The 27474-nt window shown below is 46.2% G+C and overlaps 1 protein-coding gene and 1 long non-coding RNA gene across 2 annotated transcripts; one reads left to right on the top strand and one right to left on the bottom strand.

Moving 5' to 3' along the window:
- Positions 1–3973: 3973 nt before the first annotated feature.
- On the bottom strand, positions 3974–5549 carry LOC100193434 (putative WRKY transcription factor 30). Its single transcript, NM_001138554.2, has 3 exons — positions 5115–5549; positions 4855–4974; positions 3974–4763 (listed from the first exon to the last, which is right to left on the bottom strand). Exons 1-3 carry the CDS (start codon positions 5468–5470, stop codon positions 4265–4267), a joined length of 975 nt encoding a protein of 324 aa, NP_001132026.2. The 5' UTR covers positions 5471–5549; the 3' UTR covers positions 3974–4264.
- Positions 5550–14223: 8674 nt separating this feature from the next.
- LOC103632606 (uncharacterized) lies at positions 14224–15024 on the top strand. The gene is made up of 3 exons (XR_556058.1): positions 14224–14432; positions 14516–14626; positions 14706–15024. It is a non-coding gene; the product is annotated as an uncharacterized lncRNA (long non-coding RNA).
- Positions 15025–27474: the final 12450 nt, after the last annotated feature.

The following is a 27474-nucleotide window of genomic DNA, read 5'->3' as shown; positions in this document are numbered from 1 at the left end:
GGAACCCAAAACCATGTCCATGAAGCAACGGGCCTCATTTTATTTCCTGTTCCCCTCTCCACTTCTTGTCGGGCCCTGCCGTTTTTTTTTTCCTACTCCATCCGCAATCCTCCTTGCCATGGCAAATGGCCAAAGGCCAAATTGGCAGCACGAGCCATGGCAGGCGAATATTCTCTGAGAAAGATGGCCAGCTTCGAATTCAGACATCTACCTTAACATCATTCTTATCCTCTGCTTTCTATCATTATTCCCCCATTCAGACGTCTAGACGCTGTACAAAGAGAGAGAGACATCATCAACTCACGGCACAAAGGAAGGATCGTCGGATAATAATCGAAGATAAGGTTAAGAAAAGGACCCCCACCACTTTGCCAACTGAATTACCTTTCATCTTTTTTATTTACGTCTACGCGCTTTCAGCCCTGAAAGAAGACGATGCTGGAAGAAATTACAGCGAAATCCTGACGTGACGATAGATGCCGCGGGACCATCGAGACTCTGTAAAAAAAACAACAACAGCAACCACTCCGATGGGGACTGTGCTTTTCTTGAAGGAAAATTCGCTTCTTTTTTCGCTGTCGCTGTTCTTCACACAGGTCAGGTTTTGCGTTTAGATAAAAAATAAAATAAAAATAATTTACACCTCCACGCGTTTTCAGCCGGCGACAAGAGTGTTCGGCGTCGTCGAGGACTTCCTTCCGCGTCGGCGAACCGAAGGGCTGAGGAGTAGAGGCCGTGTGGGTGCTGCAGATCAGAACAGATGTGAACCCACGCCGCCACGCGCTTCATCAGCTACATTTTTCTGGACGACGACGGCGACGGCGACGACGACAGGAAGGACAGTTGCCACAGGACTCCTCCCGTCCTCCAGCTTCTGTGGTTCGCGTTCGGTATTGACCTGGTATAGACTAGTTTTACTAGAAGTGGAGCACGGGCTTGAGACGTGTCCTGGACGTTGTGCCTTTGTTATTGGCTTTATTATCGCTTTGAGAAGATAATATAATGCTTCTTTTTTTTTTAGATCCATGGAACTTTCTCGCACCAGACAACTTTCTCGGCCCAATTTCGTGCTGACGATTAGAGTGAGCATTGGTAGGTGGGGAGGCATTTTCTGCACCAGTCCGATTCTCCCCCCCCCCCCCCCCCCCCCCCCCCACCACCCCCCTAGCTCGTCGTGTCTGAGAATGACACACCTGTTCGGCTCAAGGGAACACGTACGTTTCGAATTTGAAGAAATCAAATTTGGCGACCAGATGGAAGCCAGTAAAAATTATTTTGTGCCAAAACAATTTTAGCTCGCTTCTCAATACTGTACATCAACATCTAAGACTGTAAAGGACCAAAAGAGATGCGTAAAAGGGAACTGCGGTGTGGCTAGATGGTATCGGTGATGACCCAAGAACACATCAAAAGTGCTCAGATCGGGTAGAAATGTGTTCGCGAAAAAAAAAACCTTCTATACATCGAGAAATTGAACACCTAACGTTAATAGAGATGAAAATAAGGTTCAAACCAAAAACATATCACCAACTAGTGATTGCATATTTTGGAAATGTTCCAAGAGCATACAGGGTCCTACAAGAGGAAACTGGTTGTTGGTTACTTGTTTTCAATTGCTACATGGCAACAGAAACAAGAGAATATAAGTTAGAAGAACACAACCTTCTCCCCTTGACTATTCCTTTTTCGATGGATAATCGAAGGGAAGAAGGTAAGAAACGAAGACGAAGATGCCATCAATTGTTTAAGTAGGAAGTAACCGAAGAGTAAGGCATGCAACTCATTTTTATGCCTTGGCTATTATCATTTTTCCTCCTCGATACAACATATGATTACAAACATACCTTCTGCTTCACTCGAGGGATAGCTCGAAGTTACTTCGAAGGCTGAGCTAAACAGAACTATGGGCCTCCAAAAAGTCAGTTTATGCATGGCACTTTTCCTCTATTTATAGGGGAGAGGTACAACATCGTGTGAAATTACAAGGGTGCCTATAAAGTTTACATGTTTGATTCACAAATATTATAGGGGTGTTACTATCTTTTCTTCTTCTCTTTCTTGCTGCACAAGACTTCAAGTTTCTCCTCTTGTTTGCTTCATAGGTAAGAGCCTTCGGCGATAAAGTATCTATCTTCGGCTTACGCCTTTGTAGCTTTTATACTCGTGCAAAGGTCCACAACTTCTCCCTCTTGGTTTGTACACTGCTCCCGATGAAGATTTGCTTCGTTGTTGCTTCGTGCTGTTCCTGAAACACACCCTTTGTAGCCGAAGGTGAGGTGATTTGAGGATGCTTGGCAAGGTAGGCCCCCAACACTGGTCATAAAATAGACACCCAAAAAGTTCAAAACTTTACAAAATAGTATCGTTCACCCATGTTGTTTTTAGGAGCTCGAATCAATGTTCCAAAATGCATGATCGGTCCAAACCGACTATGATAGAATTGAACTCTTTGACACACCTTCACAAGTGAGTTTCAAAGGTGCCCGCAAATTTTGAGCTCGAAAGGATTTAAACTTCAAATTCAAATTGAAAAATATGAATTCAAAATAGAATTTCCTCACAAATTTTGGGCTCAAGAGATTGAAAATCATGCTCTAGGTGGATCCGCCCATACCGTTTGGGGGCAATGATCGTAAGAGGTCCTAGCACGTTTCTATCCAACCTAAATGAACCCAAGAACTCAGATTCATAAAATCCCACAAAAGATCAAAACGAAGAGCTCGGAAAGAAAACCCAAAGTAAGAACTTCAAGCAAATGATTTTGCACATGGATTTACCACAGATGTCACGCGTGATTAAAGTCATGCTTCCCGATTCACAAAAACATACATGCAACAAGCTTAAAGCACCTAAGGATCTCCTAACAAAAGAAACTAGAGTGCAAAAACCCCCCAAACAGAAGGCCAGAAAAGATATTTAGTTAGATGGTTGGTTAATGCAACCCTTCCTCCTTATTTATCAAAAAAGGTTTTTATGTTCTTAAATACCCACAGGGGGGATACAAGCTTCGGGCCACCCGGTTTGTGGCCCAGTGCCTGATCCATATGTTTCTACTTAAATTTGTTATCTTTAGGCTAAAATGTATCGGAAGAATAGTAGATTTAATAAATTGGCATGTGGCATGGTTAGATCCTAAATCCGTCCCTGACTACCCATTGATACATAGAGCTTATCCATATGACCATGGCAAAATAAATCAATTTCTAATATGTTGATCTGACAATCACACTTCATAAAGTTGTTTCGTGATGACCCACCCTTGTGGCGGCTCAACATGCCGCCTATGACCCCCGTGAAAACGAGTCATCGGGTTTCGAGGCCAAACCTATGAAATAGCTGCTTTGTGGTTGAGACTCAACCACAAACCTCTGCAATTAGCGTACTTAATATTTGTTCCCCATGTCTGGACAAGGGTTCCACTGGTTCTCAACCGTGTCGGCAACACCATCCACTCCTCCATGTTTTTGTGTCTATTGATGTCCCTAGGTGTCATCTACCACAACTAGTCATCTGACTTCTTTAGTCCCTTAGTCAAGACCCAACAGTGGTCCTTCATCACTCATCGTCCATTGGCACGAACAAGCATGACTCTCATCTGCGCCCTCGACCATTGTCTCTTGATTCCACATACGGGCAACACAATCTAAGAGACATGTTGCACACACACTCACGTCCCAGATGGTCCACACGACTCAATCCAAAATGCTACTCGGTTGACAATCAACCATGGTAAATCCGAACCATAAGTGCACGTATCAACCTTGTGTTCGCTTGATGGGCTCATATTTCATTCTCTCTTGTGAAGAAAGAAGAAGAAGAAAGCTCGTACTTTTGTTCATGAGTTTCAAAGAGGTGATGTATACAAGACGTAAAAGAGCTCACTTAAATGTATTTGTGATTTCAAAATACACATGTAAGAGTGTAGAACATGAGCAAAGCTACCGATAATTGAGATCAAAGACAATTCTCACATGGCACGAAGGATCTTATTTTTCCCATTGGCATTAAAAATCAATAATACAATACAAACACTACCCTCAGTCCTCTGAAAGAGGAAAAAGATTAACAAAAAAAGAGGGGTAAAAAAATGCAGTCTCTACTCTTGTTCATCTCCTAGGTTTTTACGCCTGCATCCTGCATCTGCATGGACCCCAGGAAGCAGAGCTTTGGTGCTCTTCCCTCCTCTGTTCTGTTCCAGTTTCAGGAAGCAGAGCCAGAGGGCTCGGTCACATACTACGCCACATCGGCTGCTACAACGCGCGGGTCACGCGAAGAAGCTCGCGATGTCGTCTAGATCTATGTCGATGAGCAGGTCGTCGAGGCTGTCGACGGCGGGCGGCGGCGCGATGGCGGCCACGAGCGCGGACACCACTTCCTGGTGCTCGGCCTGCCCCCGCCACTCGGCGGCCTCGAACGGCCGGAAGGAGGCGACGTGGGTGGAGCCCGAGGTCGCGGGCGACACGCCCCAGTTCTCCGACGTGGACGGCGGCGTGGAGGAGGCGGAGAGGTACAAGGGCGTGGCGGCGCCCCGGCCCCGCGGCGGGTCCGGCAGTCCCTCGGTCTTCACCGTGAGGCCGGCGCTCAGGGTCTGCAGGTGGCCGCGCGCGTCCGGGTTGTGCTCCGCCGCCGCCGGCCTGTGGGGGGCGCAGGTGTGTTCGCCGTGGTAGATGACGTCGTACAGCGTCGGGTCCTCGTCGGTGCGCTGCACCTGCTTCGTCGCCTGGCACCCCTGCGAGTAGCGGTGCGAGCAGCGGTAGTAGCCCCTGCGAGGTTTGGCACGACGGAGGTCGTCAGACAGAGCGCGGTTCCAATCCAAATCAACAATACGTGTTTGAGTGAGATAGATGTGCTAACCTTGGGTGCTTGGCTCCGAGAATCTCCTTCTGGCCGTACTTCCTCCAGCTACGGCCGTCGTCGACCGGGTTCTCGCCGCCGGCCGAGCTCACCCTCTGCCTCCGCTGTTCCATCGCCTTCCTGCGAGCCGGCCGGGTTCAAAGAGCAGTAATCAGCGAAAGAGTCAGACACAGTTCGTTCGACCGGTTGTGTCTGTCCATTGCCTTGGCTTGCCTTGAGCAATCAACGACAAAGCATTAGCGATGGATGGCGAGGTTCACCTCTTCTTGGTGTTCTTGAACGGCCCGTCGGTGACGCCGCTGGTGGGCGTGGCCGAGAGCGGCGAGGCGAGGCCGGCGTCGCCCGCGGAGCGCTTCCGGCGGGCGCCGTCGAGGCCGCTGGAGCTGGAGGAGGAGGTGATGAGGCCGATGGAGCGCTCGGTGAGGGAGAAGATCTGCGAGGCCAGGTGCTTGCACAGGTCCGGGGAGCCACCGAGGTGCACCTCCAGCTGCCTCACCAGCTCCTTGATGTGGCTCAGCTCCGTCACCACCAGCCCGCCGCAGCCGCCTGATCCGTTGCTACTGACGCCGTCGACGACGACGCCCATGCCCATCTCCATCGTCTCCGTCGTCGCCATGAGATGAGAATGCCCTGTATAGGTTGCTATATTGGTCGGCCGTCGAGGTGGTCGACTCTCGAGGGACGCCGCGATGGCGAGTGTGGCACGAAGGGGGAGCTCGACCAGAGCTGCCCTTTTAAAGAAAAAACGAAGCGCGTCCGGGCGAGGCGGCCGAGGGAACAGGAAGTGAACTGACCGGTGAGAATACCGGCGGCTGGGGCCTCAGTCATTGGCCGCTGATGTGCCATGTCGGATCGGGAACACGTAGTCCGGACAGCACAGCTGTATTTCGTGGACGCTTCGTTTGGGTTGTGGGGTGAGGGTGACTGGGTGAGCTCGCCCTCGCTAGATCGGATTTCACGTCTGCACCAGATCGCTGGTGAAGTGGTGATGGACTGATGGTATATCTTTTGTGAGAGGTCGGGATCAGAGTGGGAAACCCAGGGTGCTGCTGGTGCGTCGTGGCATGGCCGCACGGGACGGGACCCAAAAATCTGAACCAAAAAAGTCGAAGATGCTTGGTACCTATTCGATTAACAAATGTATTTAAAATTGCATGCATGTCTGGTGGTGTGGGCACCTGTCTTTTTCTAGGTTTGTTTCATGATATATATCTCATACTACTCCTTTTTCCGCGATGTTTCTCAGTGGAAAGTACCGGCCTGCAGCCTGCGGAAAACCCGTAACGGTCGAGAGCACGAGACAGCCGCAGTTAGGCCATGTTTGATTTCTTTAGTGTAGTGACTAAAGTTTAGTCTAGTCCCTCTAATCAAACATCCACTTAGACTGTATTTGATTTACTAGGGACTAATTTTTAGTCTCTCTATTTTATTCCACTTTAGTTTATAAATTGTAAAATATAGAAACTACAACTCTATTTTATTTTCCATATTTGATAATTTAGTGACTAAAGTGGAATAAATTGAAGGGACTAAAAATTAGTCTCTAAAACCAAACACCCCTTAGTTTCTCCAATTTAGGGGGTGTTCTCGAGACTAATTTATAGTTTCTCTATTTTATTTTATTTTATTTTAGTTCATAAATCGCTAAATATATGAACTAAAATTTTAATTTAGTTTTATATTTATTAATTTAGGAACTACAATTAAATTAAATGGAGAGACTAAAAATTAGTCTCTAAAAACCCAACATCTTTAATAATAACACGTCTTTGCAGTTTAATACGCCTCTTCTTTATTTAGCTACGACTATATGTAGTATTATTACCAAATTCAGCTGTACCCATGTACGGTACGTACTACAGTAAGCAGTATAGGGTGACATGATGACGCAGATCAGATCATGCATCGACGTTAAAACCACACACATAGATTTCGTACTCGAATGGTCCAAACGCTGAGTGTGTGAACGTACCGGAGGTCCAGGTCCAAATGATGGGAGGACGACCGCCGGAACCCACAGACTGACGGGAAAACCGCCGGCGGGAAACCTACGCTACGCACGTGTCCATTGTACGTACATGACGCGCTAGCTTTTTCAATGGTTTTGATTGATTTTTAAAGGCGAGAGAGTTGAGCCCCTGGACGTACGGCGACTCGTCTAAACCTGTCCAGTTGCACGCGCTAGCTTCAGCTAACAGGTAGTATGTATATATGTAGTATAATAACAGCTGCTGCCGCGTTGATTCCATTAGCTAGCTAGATTTATACTTAATTGTTCAGACGATCCAAAAGAAATCATGGAAGAAAAGAAAAGGGCCGTTCACATACACACACACTCTCTCTCTTTTTTGGAGAAGAACTTATTAAAAACTAAAGTTCCTACCCCCCCGGCCAGCCACACCTTTGTCTGGTCAGCACATCCAGTAGCTATCAGTTACTAATCGCTTTTTCTTACCGAATCGGCACAAATCTCGATCTTGTGAGGTGAGCACTACTAGTGAGCTTGACACCACGGGAGTAGTACCCGTTTATAGCTTTGTCTAGCTCCCCATTGGCGCAGCAACGTGGAAGCTAGCTAATCGCTGGGACCACTGCGCGCGCGTTGATGAATGATGAGAGAGGAGGCGATTACGTCAGAGGATGACGAACGCCTGACGTCGGAGAGAGAGTGTGTGGGCTGCGGTCTGCGGTCTGCGGTCTGCGGGCAGGCTCTGCAGAGGTGATCCGAAACAGTGCTGCACGCAGCTATAGATGGCCAAACGGGCCGTGCTAAATGGGCCGGCACTAAGCACGGCACGGCTCATAGTGCTTCGGCACGACACGGGCACGATTCATATAGTGCCAGTGCCGGCACGACACGAGTCTAGTGCCGTGCTTGGGCCGCCACCCCGGCACGATGGGCTGGCACGAGCACGACACGATTAACTGGCCGGCACGGTTAGGCACGACTTAGACCAACATGTGGTTTATAAATGTGATTGTGATATGTGTATGTGGTTGTACATTGTTATTTGTTGTGATTTACACATAATGAATTCACTTTATAATGATATAAATATTCGAGTTTTAAAATTATATATATATAATCTTAAAGATCTTCTATATTTTTTTATCTTTTAAAATGAAATAGTGTCTGGGCTGGCACGGACACTATTAGATATTAGTGCCGTATAATGCCGGCACGGCACGATTAGGCACTATAGTGTAGTGTCTGGGCCGCTGGTTAGGCACTAGTGCCGGCACGGCACGGCACGATTACTAATAGTGCCTAATAGTGCCGTGCCTAATAGTGCTTAGTGCCGTGCCGGGCCGGGCGGCCCGTTTGGCCATCTATACACGCAGCAGTTACGACTTACGAGGGATCGGTGCATGTTTTTTTTTTGTGGGTTATCCAGTTTTGCGCCTATTTGTGGCGCGCAGCACGGGGAAACTGACGACGCTCGGCGCGATGAGGGTTTCGGTTTCGCGCCTAATCAGCTGTACGTAGCTAGTAGGCCACGCGTGTTTACTGCTGTTGTTGTTGTTGTAATCTTTTATTAGGCTCCAGAGGCTCTGGCAGAAATGAGAGCATGTGCCTATATATATATATAAAGCTTCTGGATGGATGTCTTTTTCATGGGGTGTTCAAGACATCAGTACTGCTCCAAGCGGGCAAGCACATCATCACGAGAAGCAGAAAGAAGATCATGAGAGGTTTAATATTAATTGAGATGGACGTACGCTACGCGACATGCCGGCTGGGTGGGGATTGACGAGGGCGGCGGCGCAGGATAAATTAAAGCACGTGCGGCGAACTCATAATCGAAGGACGACCCCCCTCTCCCCATGAACGAACCTAGCCGTGGGTGTGTTACGGGATATGGCTATAGATCATCCCTGCTCATGCAACAAATTCGTACGTGGGTCCATCAAGCTCCGATCCCGGCCGGGTTTCTCACACGGAACGGTACCACTCTTCGTTTCACACACGGAAAGGTATTTTAACGACTAAACTCCAAACAGTACCAAAGTGAGCTTCCAACAAGAGGTTGGCGGTAATCTATCTGGTGGTCCTTTCTCCGCTAGCTAGCAGTAGCAGCACTGTGTAGTAGTACGTAGCAGGTACCACGGCTCACACAGCTCCAGTCCAGTGCGTCGGCAGCGAGCGAGGAAATTTTCCGCCCGCGGCTGACGCGGTAGCTATAGCGCTACACGCGGCGCTGTTGCGTTGCGTGCCTTCTTGTGCTCTCATGTCGATCGATAGGCCTCCGCGAATGCGCCGCACCGCGAAATTTTCCAAGAAAAGTATTGACCTGCCTTTCCCCCGCTAGCGTCCATGTACGACGGAGAGATTTCATGTAAATTTCGCGGATGCAGGCGCTCAGGTTGGAATTGGATTAATGAGAAAGCTGTGTGCAGTGGGTATATGTCGGTGTCCAAAGGTCTATTCACTGTCGGCCTCGAATGCAGATCTACTCCACCTAAGCATCTCTATACTATCCACACGTTCATCCAGGCTCCTCATGTTCGTTGTCGATCAACACCGTAATAACAGCAGGAACACTAGCATCTCTATACTATCCACACACACATGCAGGGATAAAATACCATAATCCTGGTGGTGTGAAAGCACCATGCACAAAAATGTGTCAAATCGGCCCGAATATATGAACAGTCAGGGTGACTAGCCGTGGTAGCTGACACTTGGGACACGCACTCGCGCGAGGATGTGACAGAGTGGGCCGTATTGCCAGCGCGACCGAGAACTGACGTGACACGTGTCCTGGACATGACGGATGTGCACGCGTTGCGATACTCACGGTAGTTTCGATGGTTGAGCCTCAAAACCACCTAGCGCTACGGACGATGGGTTTTCGACTCGGTTTTGGTCTCAAAACCCAACAGTGCACTACACCAAAATCATACACTTCCTACGGTTTTTTAACTTCCTACAGCTTTTATAACAAACCGTAGGAAATAAATAACTTCCGAAAGGCAATCGGTAGCTCTAGGAAATAAACATAACTTTCTACGGTATTTTATAAAAGTTGTAGGAAGTTAGCTTTCACAGGCTGACCCGTGTGTTCGGTCAAACGAGCCGCTAACTTTCTAGAGGCAGCCGTAGGAAGTTAGCATGGGCAGCTAACTTCCTACGGCCTACTCTAGGAAGTTAGATTTTAGTTGCTGATCTATGGTTGTGGTCAAACGAAAGCTAACTTTCTACGGCCGGCTCTAGGAAGTTAGCATGGGCAGCTAATTTCTTACGACCTCCTGTAGGAAGTTAGATTTCAGCTTTTGACCAGTCAAACGAAAAAGCTAACTTCCTACGGCTGGCTCTAGGAAGTTAGATTTTAGCTTTGACCAGTCAAACGAAAAACTAACTTCCTACGGCCGGCTTTAGGAAGTTAGCTGCCCAGCTAACTTCCTACGGCCTCCTCTAGGAAGTTAGATTTCAGCTTTTGACCAGTCAAATGAAAAGCTAACTTCCTACGGTCGGCTCTAGAAAGTTACTTAACTTCCTAGAGTAAACGTACAAACTCTAGGAAGTTATGTAACTTCCTACGACTTTACTCTAGGAAGTCATATTTTTTATTTTAAACCTCTCCTCAACCTTATCTCTTCTCTCACCTTTTCACTCCCGTCTCTCTCGCACGTCTCTCTCCCTCGGTCACTTTTTCTTTTTCTTCTTCATATCCTTATCTCCACCGCCTATGCTTTTTTCTCTGTTGAACACGTATCCTCTATAATGTTTTATTTTCTTTTGTCTTCCTTATCCCAATAGAAGCCGATGGAGCCTTCTTCCTCATCGTACAGGTTCGCTCTCTGGTTTTATCTTCTCTGCTGGACCGCGCCTCCCCTTTGCTCGTCTTCCAGCCCGCCTCCATGGCGCCCCTGACCTTCCGCTAGCTCGGCGACGCTAGCCCCTTCTCTGCACTGACGCTCCTCTCTCTTCCTCACTGCTCACGCGCGCCCGTGCTTCCTATTCCTGGCGTCGGATCCCCTTCCCCACGCGTCCTCTTCTCCGCCAGGCATCCATGGAGCCGTCGGCCATCTCCCCTGCGTCGAGCACCCTCTCCTACTCGAGCATCGCCGCCATGGTCTCAACCCTAGCGCTCGGCTGCTGCCCCAGGCCGAGTTCCTTTCCATGGCCGCCCTTAACCCCATGGTCGAGCTCGCCCAACCAATCGCCTCCATCGCAGGTGCTGTTTTGTCCTCCCCTTTCATCAAGTTTGGTCCTCGGTGCCCAAGCTTTTGTGTCCCTGTAGCACGCCGGGCCTGCGTAGCCCCGACAGCGATGTCGTCCAACCCGTTCAGCACGCTCTAGTTGTTCGACGAAATGGGAGAACCAAAGAATTGTCGTTGTTTCTCATCCGCGACCCCGCCAGTCTTGTGCGCAGTCCACATATTGTGTTCCTCATCGGTGAGGCTTGCTGTTCATGCCTTGTTCGATCCCCATTTGGTACCTGCATTTTGATATTAACTATATATGTGTTTGTGTGTTTGATGTGGACTGAAATCCTTGGCGTTTTGGGGAGTGGAACCCCAGGTTTGGGTGATGAAGAGAAGGTTTGTGTGCATCGCTCGCCAGAGGTTCGATAGAAGCACTATGTAATGCCCTGTCTTATACAGAGATGGGATTATGTTCTTGTTTGCGAAGTAGACGTTTCATGGGGCAAAACTTAACTTTGAATTGAAGTTTATGTGATAATGTTTTAGTGGCTGAGTGTATCTAGTGTGATTGAGTTAGTCCTATGTGTGCAAAGTATCGGGTATTTATATGCAAATGGTAGGTTTGGTATTTCAAATGGTTATTCAATAAGTTTGGTTATTGCAAATTAAATCAGATGAATTTATTTAATGAAGATTGAAGACCTTCTTTAGTAATTGTTACCTTTTATTGTATTGATTGACAAAATGTCCTATGTGAGTAAATATGGTGGTTTGATTAGATTAATTTCACACTAGGATAGATGATGCCTGCCTTACATAGCGGTCTAAGCATTGAGGGTGATAATAGTATCTTAAAATTTAATTTATGATGTTCATATTGCATTATCTCCACAGATTATACGTTAGCTGTTTGGTAGCTTGTTCTTGCTAAAATTTCTTTCCGTTGTCCTTCCCATAGCCTATTTAGTGTTTGCTATTGGGTCTGCATGTCCAGTCGTAGTTATGTAAATAGTTTAGTGAAGTAAACCATATTTTCTGTGAAAGTGTTATATAGAAAAGTTGTAGATCACTTCTTTTTCTTACTTGTGTAAAAATTTCATGACTATAGGTTTAGTAGTTTAGGAGTTATGATTTTTCCAAGTCCAGTTTCAGAATCTGTCCAAATTATGTATAGGTTTCGAAAATTGGATTGTTTGGCTAAGCTAAACTGAGAATCAACCCTTAGTAATTATAGAAGAATTGTAGTACTTTTCTTAAGCTTTCCAACAAATTTTGGATCACCCTTTTTGGTGATCTATAAGTTAAGTTACAGTGTTTGAAGTGCGATCTCTGAATCTGTCCAAATTTGGACAACAGAGCCTTTCTTATGTCTTTTGACCTTTATATGCATTGAATTAACATAAGATGTTTATAAATAAATTGTAGACAATTCTACTAGCTTTCTAAAAAGTCTAGGATCACCTGATTTGGATGGCTGACATTCTAGTTATGGATTTTTAAAGTGAGTAGTCGAATTTTGTCCAAATCTGGACAAAATTTATGTTTAGTTCTGTTTGACCTTTCTAAAGGTCGAATCTTGTTATGATGATAATACAAAAATTATAGAGGACTTTATAAGCTTTCCAGAAAGTCCTAGTTTACTATTTTTGGATGCCTATTTTGTGAGTTATGAACTAAACAAATAGTTGCTATTCTGCTGTCCAAATTCAGCAAGTATTAAAATGACTATTTGGAATTTTCTTTTGTGAGATACCTAAGTTTGGTTAGTTCTTGTCTTGATTAATGAAGTATTATAGTTGCATATGGTTGTTCTTTTCTTTCTTAATGCTTGCTTTAGACTTTAGCATTTTGTAATAAATAATTTATTTCCGCTGCTAATGTTGGTGTGTGGTTTGTGTTTACTTAATACCGCGATCTTGGTGGTAAGTCGTTTATACGGGGTCCTCGGGGCACTCGGACAGATCCTGTTAAGTTGTTTGGTGCACACGCATAGCTGTCTGAGGTCTTTGAGACAAGGACAGGTGCATGTGGGCCCAATAACTTGAGAGGTTCTGCAACAGCTTCCTCCGCCCCCGCCCGCCGCCCCTAGTTTGTGATTTTAGTTCATTTTTGTTTGCTCAGAAGGTTAACGAGGGTCTTCTCTCTTCTTGGATCATGAGTTCATATATTGGTCTTCTCTCTTCTTGGATCATGAGTTCATATATTGTCTCCCTTTGTTGGTCTGCACTCCACAGGTTAGTCTGCATCACCTGGAACTGTTGAAAGTTTGTAATTTTGGCATTCCTAGGAAACGTTTCCACTTCCATTCTACAAAATATTCTGTTCTAATATTTCTTTTTCCATTCACTGTTCTGCAAACATAGCCTTGTATAGTGCAGTTTGCTTGATGTTAATTTCATACTATGCACATGTGTAGTGAGCCATAAACTGGGAAGTGCCACTCTCATATGAAAATTGCCCAGGATGGCGATTCAGCTACTCTCATTGTAAGTAAAATATTAGAGCTCTTTTGAATAGTTCTGCCATTGATGTTAACTGATTGAAGTTGTGCTTTTCTAGAGCTTCATTATCGCAATTTTTTCCATTGTAATGGCCACATTTTCTACTGGAATCGACACTAAATCCTTCCATGTAAGTTTATTACTCTCAATTTTTATCTATAAGGGGGGATGCAGAGTGTCGGAGGCGTCTCACATGAGTGAGATCTAGATAAGAAATAAACCGATACAAACCTTCTCCCGCAAATGTAGAGAGACTGCTTCAAACCTGTGACCTAGTGACTTAGTGAGACAACTCTCAAACTACACCAGGCCTGCCTTCTCTCAATTTTTATCTATGACATGCATAATTTTTATTTTTCCCTGGTATCAATATGACCATGTGTTCCAGTTTCTAAGTAACAATCATTGCTCAGTAGTTGCACAGCTATTATGTAAGATTGTAAAATAAAACGGTCTTCAGGGATGTCATTGGTCAAGTTACTTGAAAGTGTCAAAATGTTAATGCACATGTTTTTTTGGTCAAATCACAGTTCTCATGTGTACTTTTTATTATAATGATACGCAATTCTCATGCATGTTCAAGACAAAAAAAATTCATGTGTACTCTCTTTTTACTTAAGTAATATGTATATATATCTTGTTAATCATTATTGACTTGAAGAATTTCTTCAGAGTGCTACTTTTACCTAGCATATTAACAAAAACTATTCATTTTCAGGATTCGTCATCGACTCGAGCCAGGTGAGGGTTCAGCGTGGAGGCTCGTCGAGGTCTGCTACTCGTAGCTCCTGTCGCTCCACTCAAGATCCAGCAAAAGTGGAGCAACCGCGAGAAGAACTTAGGCGACATCAGGATTACTTGAAGCAACAAGCTGCGCAACATGAATATTATGCTACACAGATTCAACAACAGCAAACACTCATACAAGTAAGTTCAAAAGATAATAGCTTTCACTTTAAGATATGTATTGATTTAAAATGCTGATGTGAATGAGTTCGACAAATTTGTAGCAACTAGCACAGGCCCAAGGGATACACGTCCTGGTGCCCCCCCACCTCCCCGTTCATTATCCTTGGTCTTCACCTCCACCTATACCTACATCTCCATCTACCGAACATCAGGTATGCAAATTCATCATCATTTACTTGTTGTTAGTTATATTATGACGTAACTCAGCAAATGTCATTTGTACATGTATAGACCCCTCCAGCTACCTTGCCGACGCATGAACGAGAAGACAGGTTAGACTTTGTCGAAACCCTCTTCGCTAGTGGAGGTATCGACCATCACTCGTCACTGTAACCCGATGGTGATCGGCGACCGTGAGGTTCCATGTTATTGTGTTCTGATACTTGAGACTTTTATTATGACTATGTATGAGATATTGTCTCTTATTAGTACTGGATGATGAGATGTGTCTTATTATGACTATGGATGAGACTTTTGTGATGTAATTGATGAGACTATGGATGAGACTTTTGTGATGTAATTGATGAGACTATGGATTTAAATATTGTTATGTGATTGTGTGTGAGATGTTTTATGCGAAAATATGTTGTGCTATATAGCTGTTGATATATTTGTTATGTTGTGGAATGTGGTGTAAAATATAAACAACATTTGTAATGCTGGTCAAACTAACTTCCTAGAGGCCTATTAACTTCCTAGGGGCTATGGTCAGTTGTAGGAAGGAAGCCAGCTAACTTCCTAGGGGCTACAGTAAGTCGTAGGAAGTTAGCCAGCTAACTTCCTAGAGGCTACAGTAAGCCATAGGAAGTTAGCCAGCTAACTTCCTAGGGGCTACAGTAAGCCGTAGGAAGTTACTCGTAGGAAGTTAGTCAGCTGACGGCGTTGACGGCGTGAAACTACTAACTTCCGAGAATCTACTAACTTTCGAGAGGCTTATTAAGCTGTAGGAAGTTAGCTAACTTCCTAGAGCCCTCTAGGAAGTTAACCTAACTTCCGACAAAAAAATTTCGAGAGCCAAACTTCCGACGGGATGTCTTAACTTCCGAGAGTTTTGCTAACTTCCTAGAGTTTAGGCCTAACTTCCTAGGGTTTAGGCTCTAGGAAGTTTACTATTTTGGTGTAGTGGTGGCAGTTTGGATGGAAACTGGAGGCGGCACGTGGCGTGATCACGGAAGGTGCATCAATACGAAGCAACTCCATGTGAAGTGTGTGGCCACCAGATGAAAACTCTAGGAGTTAGTCCATTTCGCGTCGATGTAGTGGATAGGCTCTATATAAATAGGGGTAGTTTAGAAAATGGAAATAATCTTCTATAAATAGAGGGGTTTGGTTAATTCAACATCTCTTGGTTGTCATTTCACTACCGGAATCGCAGGCTTTGCCGAGTGCCGACGGCTTTGCCGAGTACTTTTTATCGGGCACTCGGCAAAGAAGGCTTTGTCGAGTGCCGCACTCGGTAAATTTAGGCTCTCGGCAAAGATACCCTTTACCGAGTGCTGAACACTCGGCACAGAACGCACTCGGCAACGACACGTTTGCCGAGGGTCAAACACTCGGCAAAGGTGGCTCTCGGCAAAGCACCGTCAGCGGCCGTCCCACAGCTGACGGCCGTCAGTCTTTGCCGAGAGCCAACTGCTGGCACTCGGCAAAGAGGATTCTTTGCTGAGTGCCACATAGTAGGCACTCGGCAAAGTGTACTTTGCCGAGTGTCTGCTCTAGACACTCGACAAAGTATATTTTTATTTTTTTATTTTGTCTCTCAAAATTTTTGTGGTATGTTCCTACACTATGTAGACCTACATGTATCATTTGTGGACAATTTTAACAGAGTTTTCAATCGTTAGTAGATTTAGTTCGTTTATTTGAATTTCTTCGGAAAATTTAGATTTGAACTGCAGGTCACTCGAAACTTAGAAAACCGTGCATGCAAAAATGATATTCATGTTACTTAGCATAAGTTACAACCGATTCCAGGAGCGGACCGGAAACTTCGAGCAATATGCTCACTAAACATGGCCGTGAACTTGCCATCCACATGTTTAAAAATTGTATAAAACACAAACAAAGTCAGAAAATCCTGAAACTTGTCCACGTGTCATGATATCATATGTACAGGCTGCGATAAAAATTTTAGAATGTTTGGAGAAAGTTGTGGGACACTATGTGTAGAAACCTAAGAGAACTACATTGAAACTCTATGATTTCATGTGTAGTTCTCTTAGGTTTCTACACATAGTGTCCCACAACTTTCTCCAAACATTCTAAAATTTTTATCGCAGCCTGTACATATGATATCATGACACGTGGACAAGTTTCAGGATTTTCTGACTTTGTTTGTGTTTTATACAATTTTTAAACATGTGGATGGCAAGTTCACGGCCATGTTTAGTGAGCATGTTGCTCGAAGTTTTCGGTCCGCTCCTGGAATCGGTCGTAACTTATGCTAAGTAACATGAATATCATTTTTGCATGTATGGTTTTCTAAGTTTCGAGTGACCTGCAGTTCAAATCTAAATTTTCCGAAGAAATTCAAATAAACGAACTAAATCTAATAGTTATAAAAAACACTTTTATAATTATACCAAAATGGTACTTGTAGGTCTACATAGTGTAGGAACACACCACAAAAAGTTTGGTTGCCAAAAATAAAAAAAATAAAATATACTTTGCCGAGTGCTGTCCAGTTAGCACTCGGCAAAGGCGGCTTTGCCGAGTGCCTGTCTGTTGGCGCTCGGCAAAGTATAAAGAACACATCTTTGTCGAGTGCTCTACAGCTAGCACTCGGCAAAGAGGCCTTTGCCGAGTGCCCTAGATCCGGCACTCGGCAAAGTTTATTTTTTAATTTTTAAAAAATCTTTGCCGAGTGCCGGATCGCGGGCACTCGGCAAAGAACGTTTTAATAGCTGTTACGGCGCCCTCACTCACTGTCTCTCTCTCACTCTCACTATCTCTCTCTCACGCTCGCTCGCTCGCCGCCGTCGCGTCCGCGGCGAGCACCGCCACCCGTCGTCGCGCCGCCACCCGTCGTCGCGCCGCCACCCGCCGTCGCGCCACCCGCCGTCGCGCCCGCGGTGAGCACCGCCAGCCGCTCGCGCTCGCCGCGCCCGCCGCGCCCATGGCCATCGCGCCCGCCGCGCCCACCGCCGTTGTCGCGCACGGCGAGCACCGCCGCGCCCACCGCCGTCGTCGCGCGCCCGTGGCGACCACCGCCGCCGCCGGCCTCCCAGCCGGTATATTCCCCTTTGTTTCTTGTTCTATTTTATTTCAAATTATAAATTCGAATTCAATTCAAATTTCACATACTAATGCTTAATTCATGAGAGAAAGGAGAAACAAAACAATTCACTCATATCAACATTTGAAAATCTTTATGTTTATTAACTTATAATTTTAGAGTATGTTTTAACTTCTAGTGTTGAGATCCAAATCTAATTATGACAACTCACAATATAGAGTTGTATAGAGTATAGTCCTTATAAATATATGAGCAATGCACATGCATAGGACACCTTTCGGCGATTCACGTACTGTCACTACCTTCAAAGTGCTTAGTCTTTGATGTTTTTTTGGTAACCTACCTTTGGACTTAGATGTGACTTGCATTCATCGTGTCGTTTGTATATGTGCGTGTCAGCCATCGTGCTGTTAGATCTATTTGCAGGTTTTGGAAACCTCCCCGTACAGGGGAAGTGCTGCCGATTTTTTTGACATGCTTGTTTATTTTTTACAGAGAAGATACTTGTCTTCCTAGCCACTGCGGGTCTGCCTGCACCGCGTCGCGTCGCCACTGCACCGACCCGCCACAGCCCCGCTAGCCTGATTCCACCGTCACCCTAGGTATAACCTCAATTTCCGCATTATGGTCGTAGATCACGTAACCCAGTTAGGCGTCTCCCGTTCGAAAGAGATACGGTGTAGATATGCAGATCTTTGCATATCTACAAATGTATCAGTTTCGAATTGTCCACGTTTTTTGGACAGCCCGCGGTTGCCTAGATGGTGTTAGTTTCCATGCTCTACTCCGGTCCGAGATAGAGTTTCGGTGTCACCTCCCTGTTGTTCTCCGCACAATACACTCTCCCTGTCAGGACGTGTATCCGGAGAACAGCGGGGAGGTGCTGCCGAAATTCTATCTCAGATCGGAGTAGAGCATGGAAACTAGCTCCATCTACGCAACCGCGGGTGGGATTAGGACCTATCATCACCTATTAGAAGGTAGGAACGTAGTGTACATGCATTACATGTCTATATTAAACTATACTCGGTTATATATGTTAGAGGATGGAGGACCGTGAGTGGATGTACACGGGCCGCGTTCGACGTAATGATGTCACCCCAGAATGGATTAGGAAGACCGATGCTTTCGTGGAATGGGCATATGGCGAAGCTGCTAAAGGAGCTAGCCTAGTCCCTTGTCCGTGCAGCAAATGTGACAACCGGAAAAGAAAACCAAAGAAGGCCATGGTAGAACATATTTGGAAGAATGGATTTACGCTGGACTATACTCGGTGGATCTTCCATGGTGAAGCGCATCGCACGAGAGAGGAGGTGGTGAGACAACGCGTCGAGGATTACGATGCTGATGCCGGGGTAGCGGACATGTTGAACGACTGTCACGAGGCACAGTTCGCCGAAGGACGTACGGAGGACGAGCCAGAGGCGACCGCAAAGGCATTCTACGACATGTTTGACGCGGCACAGAAACCCCTTCACGGCAAGACAAAGGTTTCTCAACTGGATGCCATTGGGCGTATAATGGCGTTCAAGTCGCAGTATAGCATGAGTCGAGACACCTTCGATGGTTTGTTGACAGTTATTGGCAGCCTGCTTCCGGAGGATCACGTTCTGCCAAAGAGCATGTACGAGGCACAGAAACTCCTTCGTGCACTCAAGATGACGTATGAGCAGATACATGCTTGTCCGAAGGGTTGCGTCCTATTTAGGAAAGAACACACTGAGGCAAAGTACTGTCCGAAGTGTAAATCGTCTATGTTCATGGAGGTAGACTCTGGTGATGGACAGAAGAGGCAGCTCGACATCCCCATGACAATCCTACGCCACCTTCCGTTCATACCGAGGATCCAACGTCTATACATGACAGAGGAATCCGCGAAACAGATGACATGGCACAAAAAAGGCAAACGATACAATCCTGACAAGATGGTTCACGCATCCGATGGTGAAGCATGGACCCACTTTGATGCCATTCACCATGAGAAAGCCAAAGAGGCTCGTAATGTTCGTGTTGCGCTGGCCACAGATGGGTTCAATCCCTATGGAATGACCGCTGCCCCATACACATGTTGGCCCGTGTTCGTTATCCCCATCAATCTCCCCCCCCCCCGGCGTATGCTTTCAAAGACAGAACATATTCGTGTCGTTGATAATTCCTGGACACCCGGGGAATAAAATGGGCGTGTACATGGAGCCTTTGATTGATGAATTGGTCCGTGCTTGGGAGGAAGGGGTATGGACGTACGACCGAGCTACGAAGACAAACTTCAAAATGCATGTTTGGTACCAGTACTCCATGCATGACTTTCTGGCGTATGGGCTATTTTGCGCCTGGTGTGTTCACGGTAAGTTCCCATGCCCAGTTTGCAAGGAAGCTCTTAGGTTCATTTGGTTGAAGAAGGGTGGCAAATTTTCGTCATTCGATAAACATCGACAATTTCTCCCTCCTGACCATGCATTCCGACTAGACATCAAGAACTTTACGAAAGGTGTCGTGGTGACAGACCGCCCACCTGCAATGATGACTGGTGCCGAAGTTCGCGAACAGATAGATGGTCTCGTGGCCACCCAGAAGGTGGTTTTGTGGGATATGGTGAGCAACATATGTGGACACATAAGTCGGGCTTGACTCGGCTCCCCTATTATGATGACCTGCTCCTTCCACACAACATTGACGTGATGCACACTAAAAAGAATGTCGCCGAGGCACTTTGGGCAACAATTATGGAGATTCCTGATAAGTCAAAGGATAACGTAAAGGCAAGAGTGGATCTGGCAGAGTTATGTGATAGACCAAACCAAGAGATGAAGCCGCCTAGTGGTGGTAAGACATGGAGAAGGCCTAAGGCCGATTTCGTCCTGAGCAGGGCCCAGAGGAAGGAAGTACTACAGTGGATCAAGATGTTAATGTTCCCTGATGGGTATGCAGCTAACCTTAGTGGGGGGTGAACTTATCTACTCTGCGAGTCTTAGGGATGAAGAGTCATGACTTCCACATATGGATTGAACGAATTCTTCCGGCGATGGTTCGAGGCTATGTCCCTGAGCATGTCTGGCTAGCGCTTGCAGAGTTGAGCTATTTCTTCCGCCAGCTTTGTGCAAAAAAGTTAGCTCGGACCATGATTGCAGACTTGGAAAGGATGGGACCCGTGTTACTGTGTAAGCTGGAGAAGATCTTTCCACCCGGCTTCTTCAATCCGATACAGCATTTGATTATTCATCTCCCGTATGAGGCACGAATGGGGGGCCCGTGCAAGGACGTTGGTGCTATCCAATCGAGAGATGTCTAAAGACTATCCGAAAGAAATGTAGAAATAAATGCAAAATTGAGGCTTATATTGCAGAGGCATACATACTGGAGGAGGTGTCAAACTTCACAACAACTTACTATGGTGACAAACTGCCGAGCGTGCATAATCCACCCCCTCGTTACAATGATGGCGACAATGAATCGAACCTCAACATTTTTCGAGGGCAACTCGGAAGCGCAAGTGGTTCGACCACCAAGACCCTGAGACATGAAGAGTGGCGCCATATCATGCTATATGTATTGACCAACCTTGAAGAGGTGACGCCATACATGGAGCAATTTCTTCATGAATTCTGGCGTCGATCAAGGGACCCAACTCCACAGGAATATGATACCCTTCTTCGAAAGGGTGCGGGAAATGGATTGCCCGATTTCATTTCCTGGTTTAAACGTAAGGTACGTGCTTAGTTTGTCATTTATTTGAAGTTGCTCTTACGTGTGAATAATATAACAATCTAGCGTGTTTGAACTTGCAGGGCCAAAGAGAGCCGTCTATGAGTGCCGAGTTGAGACAAGTAGCCAATGGCTTTGCCTATAGGGTCAGGAAATTTTCTGGGTATGGCGTCAATGGATACCGTTTTCGCACAACAAGCTACGACCAAAGTCGGCCCAATCGAAAAACCACGTGTTCTGGAGTCTTTACGCCCGGGCTTGACGAGGTCGAGTATTATGGAAGAATTGAAGAAATATATGAACTCAATTTTTATGGTTCCAAACCTCTTACTCCAGTGATATTCAAATGTCATTGGTTTGACCCTGAAGTTACGAGACGGACACATTCTAATCTTGGGCTAGTCGAAATTCGACAGGATTCCACCTTACCAGGAGACGATGTCTATATTGTGGCCCAACAGGCCACACAAGTGTATTATCTTCCATATGCGTGCCAAACAAAACAACATCTTAAGGGTTGGGATGTTGTGTATAAGGTATCACCGCACGCTAAATTACCTGTTCCAAACGATGAAGATTATAACTTAGACCCAGACATATATGACGGAGAGTTCTTCCAAGAAGATGGGCTCGAAGGGCGATTTGAGATAGACTTAACCGAAGCGATCGGAATGGAAGTAGATATTGAAATGGTTGTTGATGACGAGGATGATGAGGTGCAAAATGAGAATGACTTAGAAATACTTGAAGACAATGCCAATGACGAAATTGCGCCTTCAGATGGTGTTGACTATGAAATGGTTGATAGTGATGATGACACTTATGATCCGGCTAACCCGGACACATATGAAGATTATTTTTAATCGATGTAATGCTATATTTCATTTATTTTGCATATGTTTCTAAATACATATTTTTTTATCTGTGCTTAATTGTTTACTCTTAATTGCAGGTTGTTGGACAAAGATGGTGGGCGGTGGGACGAGGACGAGGAGGGGGAGGGGGATGGGGAGGGGGAGGAGGAGCACCCGTAGGACGGAGGAGGAGGCGCAGCAGGACGACGTCGTACAGCAGCAGGTGGAGCAGCAAGTCGCTGTCGATGCGGCACAGCAGGACGACGACGATGTGGCGCAGCATGACGACGACGACGACGACGCCGCCGCTCAGCAGGACGTCTCAGGTTCTGGCTCCTCAGGTTCGAGGAGTATCTACCTGCGAGGTCCCGCGAGTCTCCCTAAGCGACCCATACTTCGTGACAGACGTCCGCTGATACGACCCGATGGAGAGAGGTAGGTAACTTTAGATGTTCTTGCTGCTTTTTCATATTATATGTTCAAATTAATAATAGAAACTAATACTTCATCTTAATCACTTGGACAGGTCTTGGATGATTTTGGAGACTGCAGGGGGTCACGGCCGCAACCCCAATGGCATCCTCGGCCTTCTATGCAGGGAACACTTCCCTGGACTTGTCGAGTACGCCGGAGTGACGAGCCCAACATACACCTTCGACCACTACGCCGTCGCCCCCGATGCAGTAGATCGGGATGGCAGACAATTCAACAACAAGGCGGAGCGGGTGAAGCAAGAGCTGTGGGTAAGTCTTCCTCGCACTATATTGTTTAATAAGTCGCATTTGTTGCATATTCTTGAAATAATGTATGGATACATCGTCTTTGTATGTAGGATTTCTTCAGATGCGATGCTGGATACGAGGCCAGGGCGGATGTGGTGTCTACTACGTGCTGTAAGAAGCTCGTCGTGGACATGCACTACGAGGCGCGCATCCAGGCCATCGTCACTTACCACGGCTCCGTCCTTGGGGAGAAGGTGAACAAGAAGGACGCCCGAACCATGTCGTTGACTCTGGACCAGTACTTGCAGGTAAATACAAAACTTTATTATTGGTACTAAATATGCTTATGTTTATCTTCTGATATGCGGTGTACTTATATTTTTTTAGATGATTCCTCATTGGTGCGCCGCGCATCCTGAGTGCTGGGAGAAGATGGTGCAGAGGTGGTGCTTGGCTGAGTGGGAAGAGGCGCACAACGCTAGCCGGGAACGGCGTTTGCTGATGCAAGGTCCCTCCCACCATCAAGGCAGCCGCAGCCTGGGCAAATACGCGGAAGCATGGGTACGCACTCTTTTTTATTTAGGTATATAACTTTCGATTAGACATGATTTCTAACCATCTCGTTGGTTTTCTCGCAGTCGGCGACACATGGTGGCGCGCCTTGCTCCACGTTCTCGGCATATGCTATGGCCCACAAGGGGAAGGCGACGTCCGACGTCACCTACAACCCTGATGACGGGCCCGAGGCGTACACCAACCCCGCCATCCACAGCCGCCTCAGTGAGTATACCGCCATGGCCAAGGAGGTCCATGGGCCAGATTACGATCCGAGGACCGAGGACATCGACGGAGATGTCCTCATGAGGGTCGGAGGAGGCAAGAGGCATGGGCGGTACTGGATTGCCGACGGGGCAATCGACTCGTCCTCCACTCCCACTCTCTCTCAGGTGCGAGCAAGGAGCACGAGCGCGAGCCCAGCCATACGACCTCGGCAGGACACCTCACAGCATCGTATCCAGCAACTCCAGGTTATTCCTTATCTATTCATCGTTCATTGATTTTTATATATCTTCTCTTTGCATTATCGTAACATTAGGGCGAAATATTACAGACTCAGCTAGATGATGAGATGAGGCAACGTGAGGAGCTGGAGAAGAGGATGACAGAGATGTTCGCGTACATGCAGAGCCTTGGCGCCGCATAGGGTCATGCTCCACCACCTCCGTTGTTCCCTGCAGCTGACCCTACAGAGTTCACTACTTCTGTGAGTATCAAAATTTTAGTACTGCATGATATATATTCATATGTTCTCACACATACAATCTCTTCTCTGTGCAGGGTCAATCGGCGGCATCGAACAACCCTCATGCTTCGTCCAGCCCTTCGCCGAACCAGTCCAGATGCCCACCTCGTTGATGATCTGTTTTGTGATGATCCAGACTTACCTTTATGAGTGTTGGTGATGTTAGTTAGACTTTATCTTGTGAGATACTTGGTGATGTTAGTGATAATGCAGACTTATATCTGTTTTGTGATGATCCTGACTTTAGTGAGACTTTGTGATCTGTTTTGTGAGACTTTAGTGAGACTTTGTGATATATATGGTGTTGATGATAAATGTGTTCATTCTGTGATGTGATTGATATATAATGTGATGTGAATGATATATATCTTTTGTTTGTTTGGATGGAACAACAAAAGCAAATAAAAAAGGGACATCCTGGTCACTTTGCCGAGTGTAACACTCGGCAAAGGGTCACTTTGCCGAGTGCTATGACCTTGGCACTCGGCAAAGAAGGAAACCTGGGAACCGGTAAAGCCATCTTTGCCGAGTGCTGACCATGGCACTCGACAAAGAAGGAAACCTGGGAACCGGCAAAGACATCTTTGCCGAGTGCTTTTACCAAAGCACTCGGCAAATATACTGGCGAAGGGGCCCACTGGAAGGTTCTTTGCCGAGTGCCAGTCCACCAGACACTCGGCAAAGAGGCCTCCTTTGCCGAGTGCCTACTAGAGCTCTCGGCACAGGGACTGGCGGTGGGGCCCACTGGAGTAGTCTTTGTCGAGGGCCTCTAGAGCAAACACTCGGCAAAATTGGCCTCTTTGCCGAGTGCCACAGAAGGCACTCGGCAAAGGATCCGTCAGCGTCACTTGGCGCCGTGACGGTGACTTTTCTTTGCCGAGTGCCAAATGGCACTCGGCAAAGTCTTTGCCGAGTGCCCGACAAAAAGTACTCGGCAAAGATGCTGTTGCCGATGTACAGTTCGCCGAGCGTTCTTTGCCGAGTGTAACACTCGGCAAAGCCTTTGTCGAGTGTAAAATAGCCTTTGCCGTGTGTCTGAGACACACGGCAAAGGAGCTGATTCCGGTAGTGTTTGTTTAGAGCACTTGTTTAGAACTTCTAGTTTTCCTCTCTAAGTAGTCACCAGTTTAGCCGGAGGATCCGCATCGATTTTGTTTTGTCGACTGTGTCTTGTAATCTGCAAGGATTAATCCAAGGAAAGGTCGTCGGTTCGGCCCACATGTTTTGGTTAGCTTCAATCTTGTGTTTTTTAGTTCTTCCCTTCCATTCTGTTGAGAATTTGTGGAGTACCTTCGAGTTCTTGTGGTATAGTTGTTGTTAGGGATTGATTCGTGGGGAGATAAACTCTTTGTATCACTGTGTACGCCTAGTCAGTATAGTTCTTGGTCGTGATCCGAGTTGATCCCGTTTTGAATTCGATGGAGAAAACCCAAACAAAACCACAATTCTGACTGTATTTTCAAATCTGTGACTAATTTATAAATCTCATTGAGGTTCACAAATCACAAAATGTTGTTCCACCGTCGCTCTCTGTATGTACCTAGCCTACTGTGCCGTTGCTGCAACTGTGAAACATGTACTACCATCAACATGTACATGTACCCAACCTACTATTTAGGGGGTGTTTGGTTACACCCCGCTAAAATTTAGCCTCTGTCCATCGAATGTTTGAACCTCCGTTCCGGGTATTAAATGTAGTCGGATTATAAAACTAATTTGTCAGCCGAAGATTAAAAGACGAGACGAATCTAGTCCAGTTGGTTTGGTCTATATTTCATACTCCTATTTAAAAGTCAAACGCTTGATGTGACCCGGGCTAAACTTTAGCATGAGCAACCAAACACCCCCTTAGGATCACAAATGGTTGTCGCTAGTTTACACTGAAAACTATTAATTTAAAGCAACCGGTAGCCTGATATATATATACTCCACGCCATCATGGATCATTGTTATCCGACCGGCAGGCGATTTCGGTAGAATTCAGGATCAGACAATTGCTGTGCATGCGCCTGGACGTGCTTGAATACATTTTATGTACATACGACGACAACGACGATCCTGGGATTCCAGTTAATGCTTACAATATGCTTCACTGATTATTTCGCGTCTAATCGCCATGGTTTCACATAAATGACTAATAAGCTTGCACGAGTAATAATAAGTAGTTTCCAGTATACGTCCTTGCCAGCAGGCTTCAGACACACACGCAGAAAAAAAAAAAGAGAGGGCCGTGCATATGTCCTACAGCATGTACGGAGTACTTGCTTGTTGCCTTAAAGTCAACATATATATCTGGCCTGCCCCCACACTAATTTTCGACACGTTTGACGGGCATATGAGACCAGTTCGTTTCAATTCTTCGTCAGAAACAATTAATGGTCACGGAGTAACCAATGATATAAGGAAAATAATGCACCTGTACGTGTAACGGAATAATGAATGGTCAACAACGTCTCTCATTCGTTGAATAGGTAACGGCCGTCAGCTATAAATAGCTGCTGACAGCCTTTTGCCATGCGTCTTATTTTGCCGAGAGTTTGACACTCGATAAAGACTCCTTTACCGAACGTCGGTGTGTGTGAAATGTTTCGTATTCGGTAAAAGAGGTCTGTGTCGAGTGTAGTATCCGATAAATTACACTCGACAAAACGTCTGACATTCGGCAAAGCACCTGTTTTTGATAGTGTCTCTCTCCACCTATCCGAAGATGGAGGAAGCACCGAAGATTGTTCAGAAGCTGATTGTATACACTGACATCGATCATCAACTAGTAACAACCAACATTTGGACATCGTATCAATGGACTAAGCATTTGGACTAGCTAGTAGCCTGAAATTAATGTCCAGTGTGACATTTGTGCAAAAGGCCGGTTACAAGCCTACAATGCTGCGTTTTTTCTTCTTCTTCGAATTGCACTTGCGCTTAATTGTCAGACATCTCTTGCTCCCAATTATTGGCGAAGCGGGCGTGGAAGACACTACCGGAATCGATCGCTTCGCCGAGTGCCTGAAGCACTCGGCGAAGACATAAAAACACTCGGCAAAGGCTTTGCCGAGTGTAACACTCGGCAAAGAAGGCTCGGCAAACAGTACATCGGCAAAGACATCTTTGCCGAGTACTTTTTCTCGGGCACTCGACAACGATGTTTGCCGAGTGCCAGGGAGCACTCGGCAAAGAAAAGCGA

Source organism: Zea mays, chromosome 7 (genome assembly GCF_902167145.1).
Source record: "Zea mays cultivar B73 chromosome 7, Zm-B73-REFERENCE-NAM-5.0, whole genome shotgun sequence".
Classification (NCBI taxonomy): Eukaryota; Viridiplantae; Streptophyta; class Magnoliopsida; order Poales; family Poaceae; genus Zea; species Zea mays.
This window is presented reverse-complemented; position numbering and strand designations above follow the sequence as displayed.

Coding starts and splice junctions, on each gene's coding strand:
- LOC100193434 (NM_001138554.2), bottom strand. CDS start 5,470: ATGGCGACGACGGAGACGATGGAGATGGGCATGGGCGTCGTCGTCGAC. Junction 4,975..5,114: donor TTCAAGAACACCAAGAAGAG/GTGAACCTCGCC, acceptor GCCGGCTCGCAG/GAAGGCGATGGAACAGCGGA. Junction 4,764..4,854: donor CTCGGAGCCAAGCACCCAAG/GTTAGCACATCT, acceptor CAAACCTCGCAG/GGGCTACTACCGCTGCTCGC.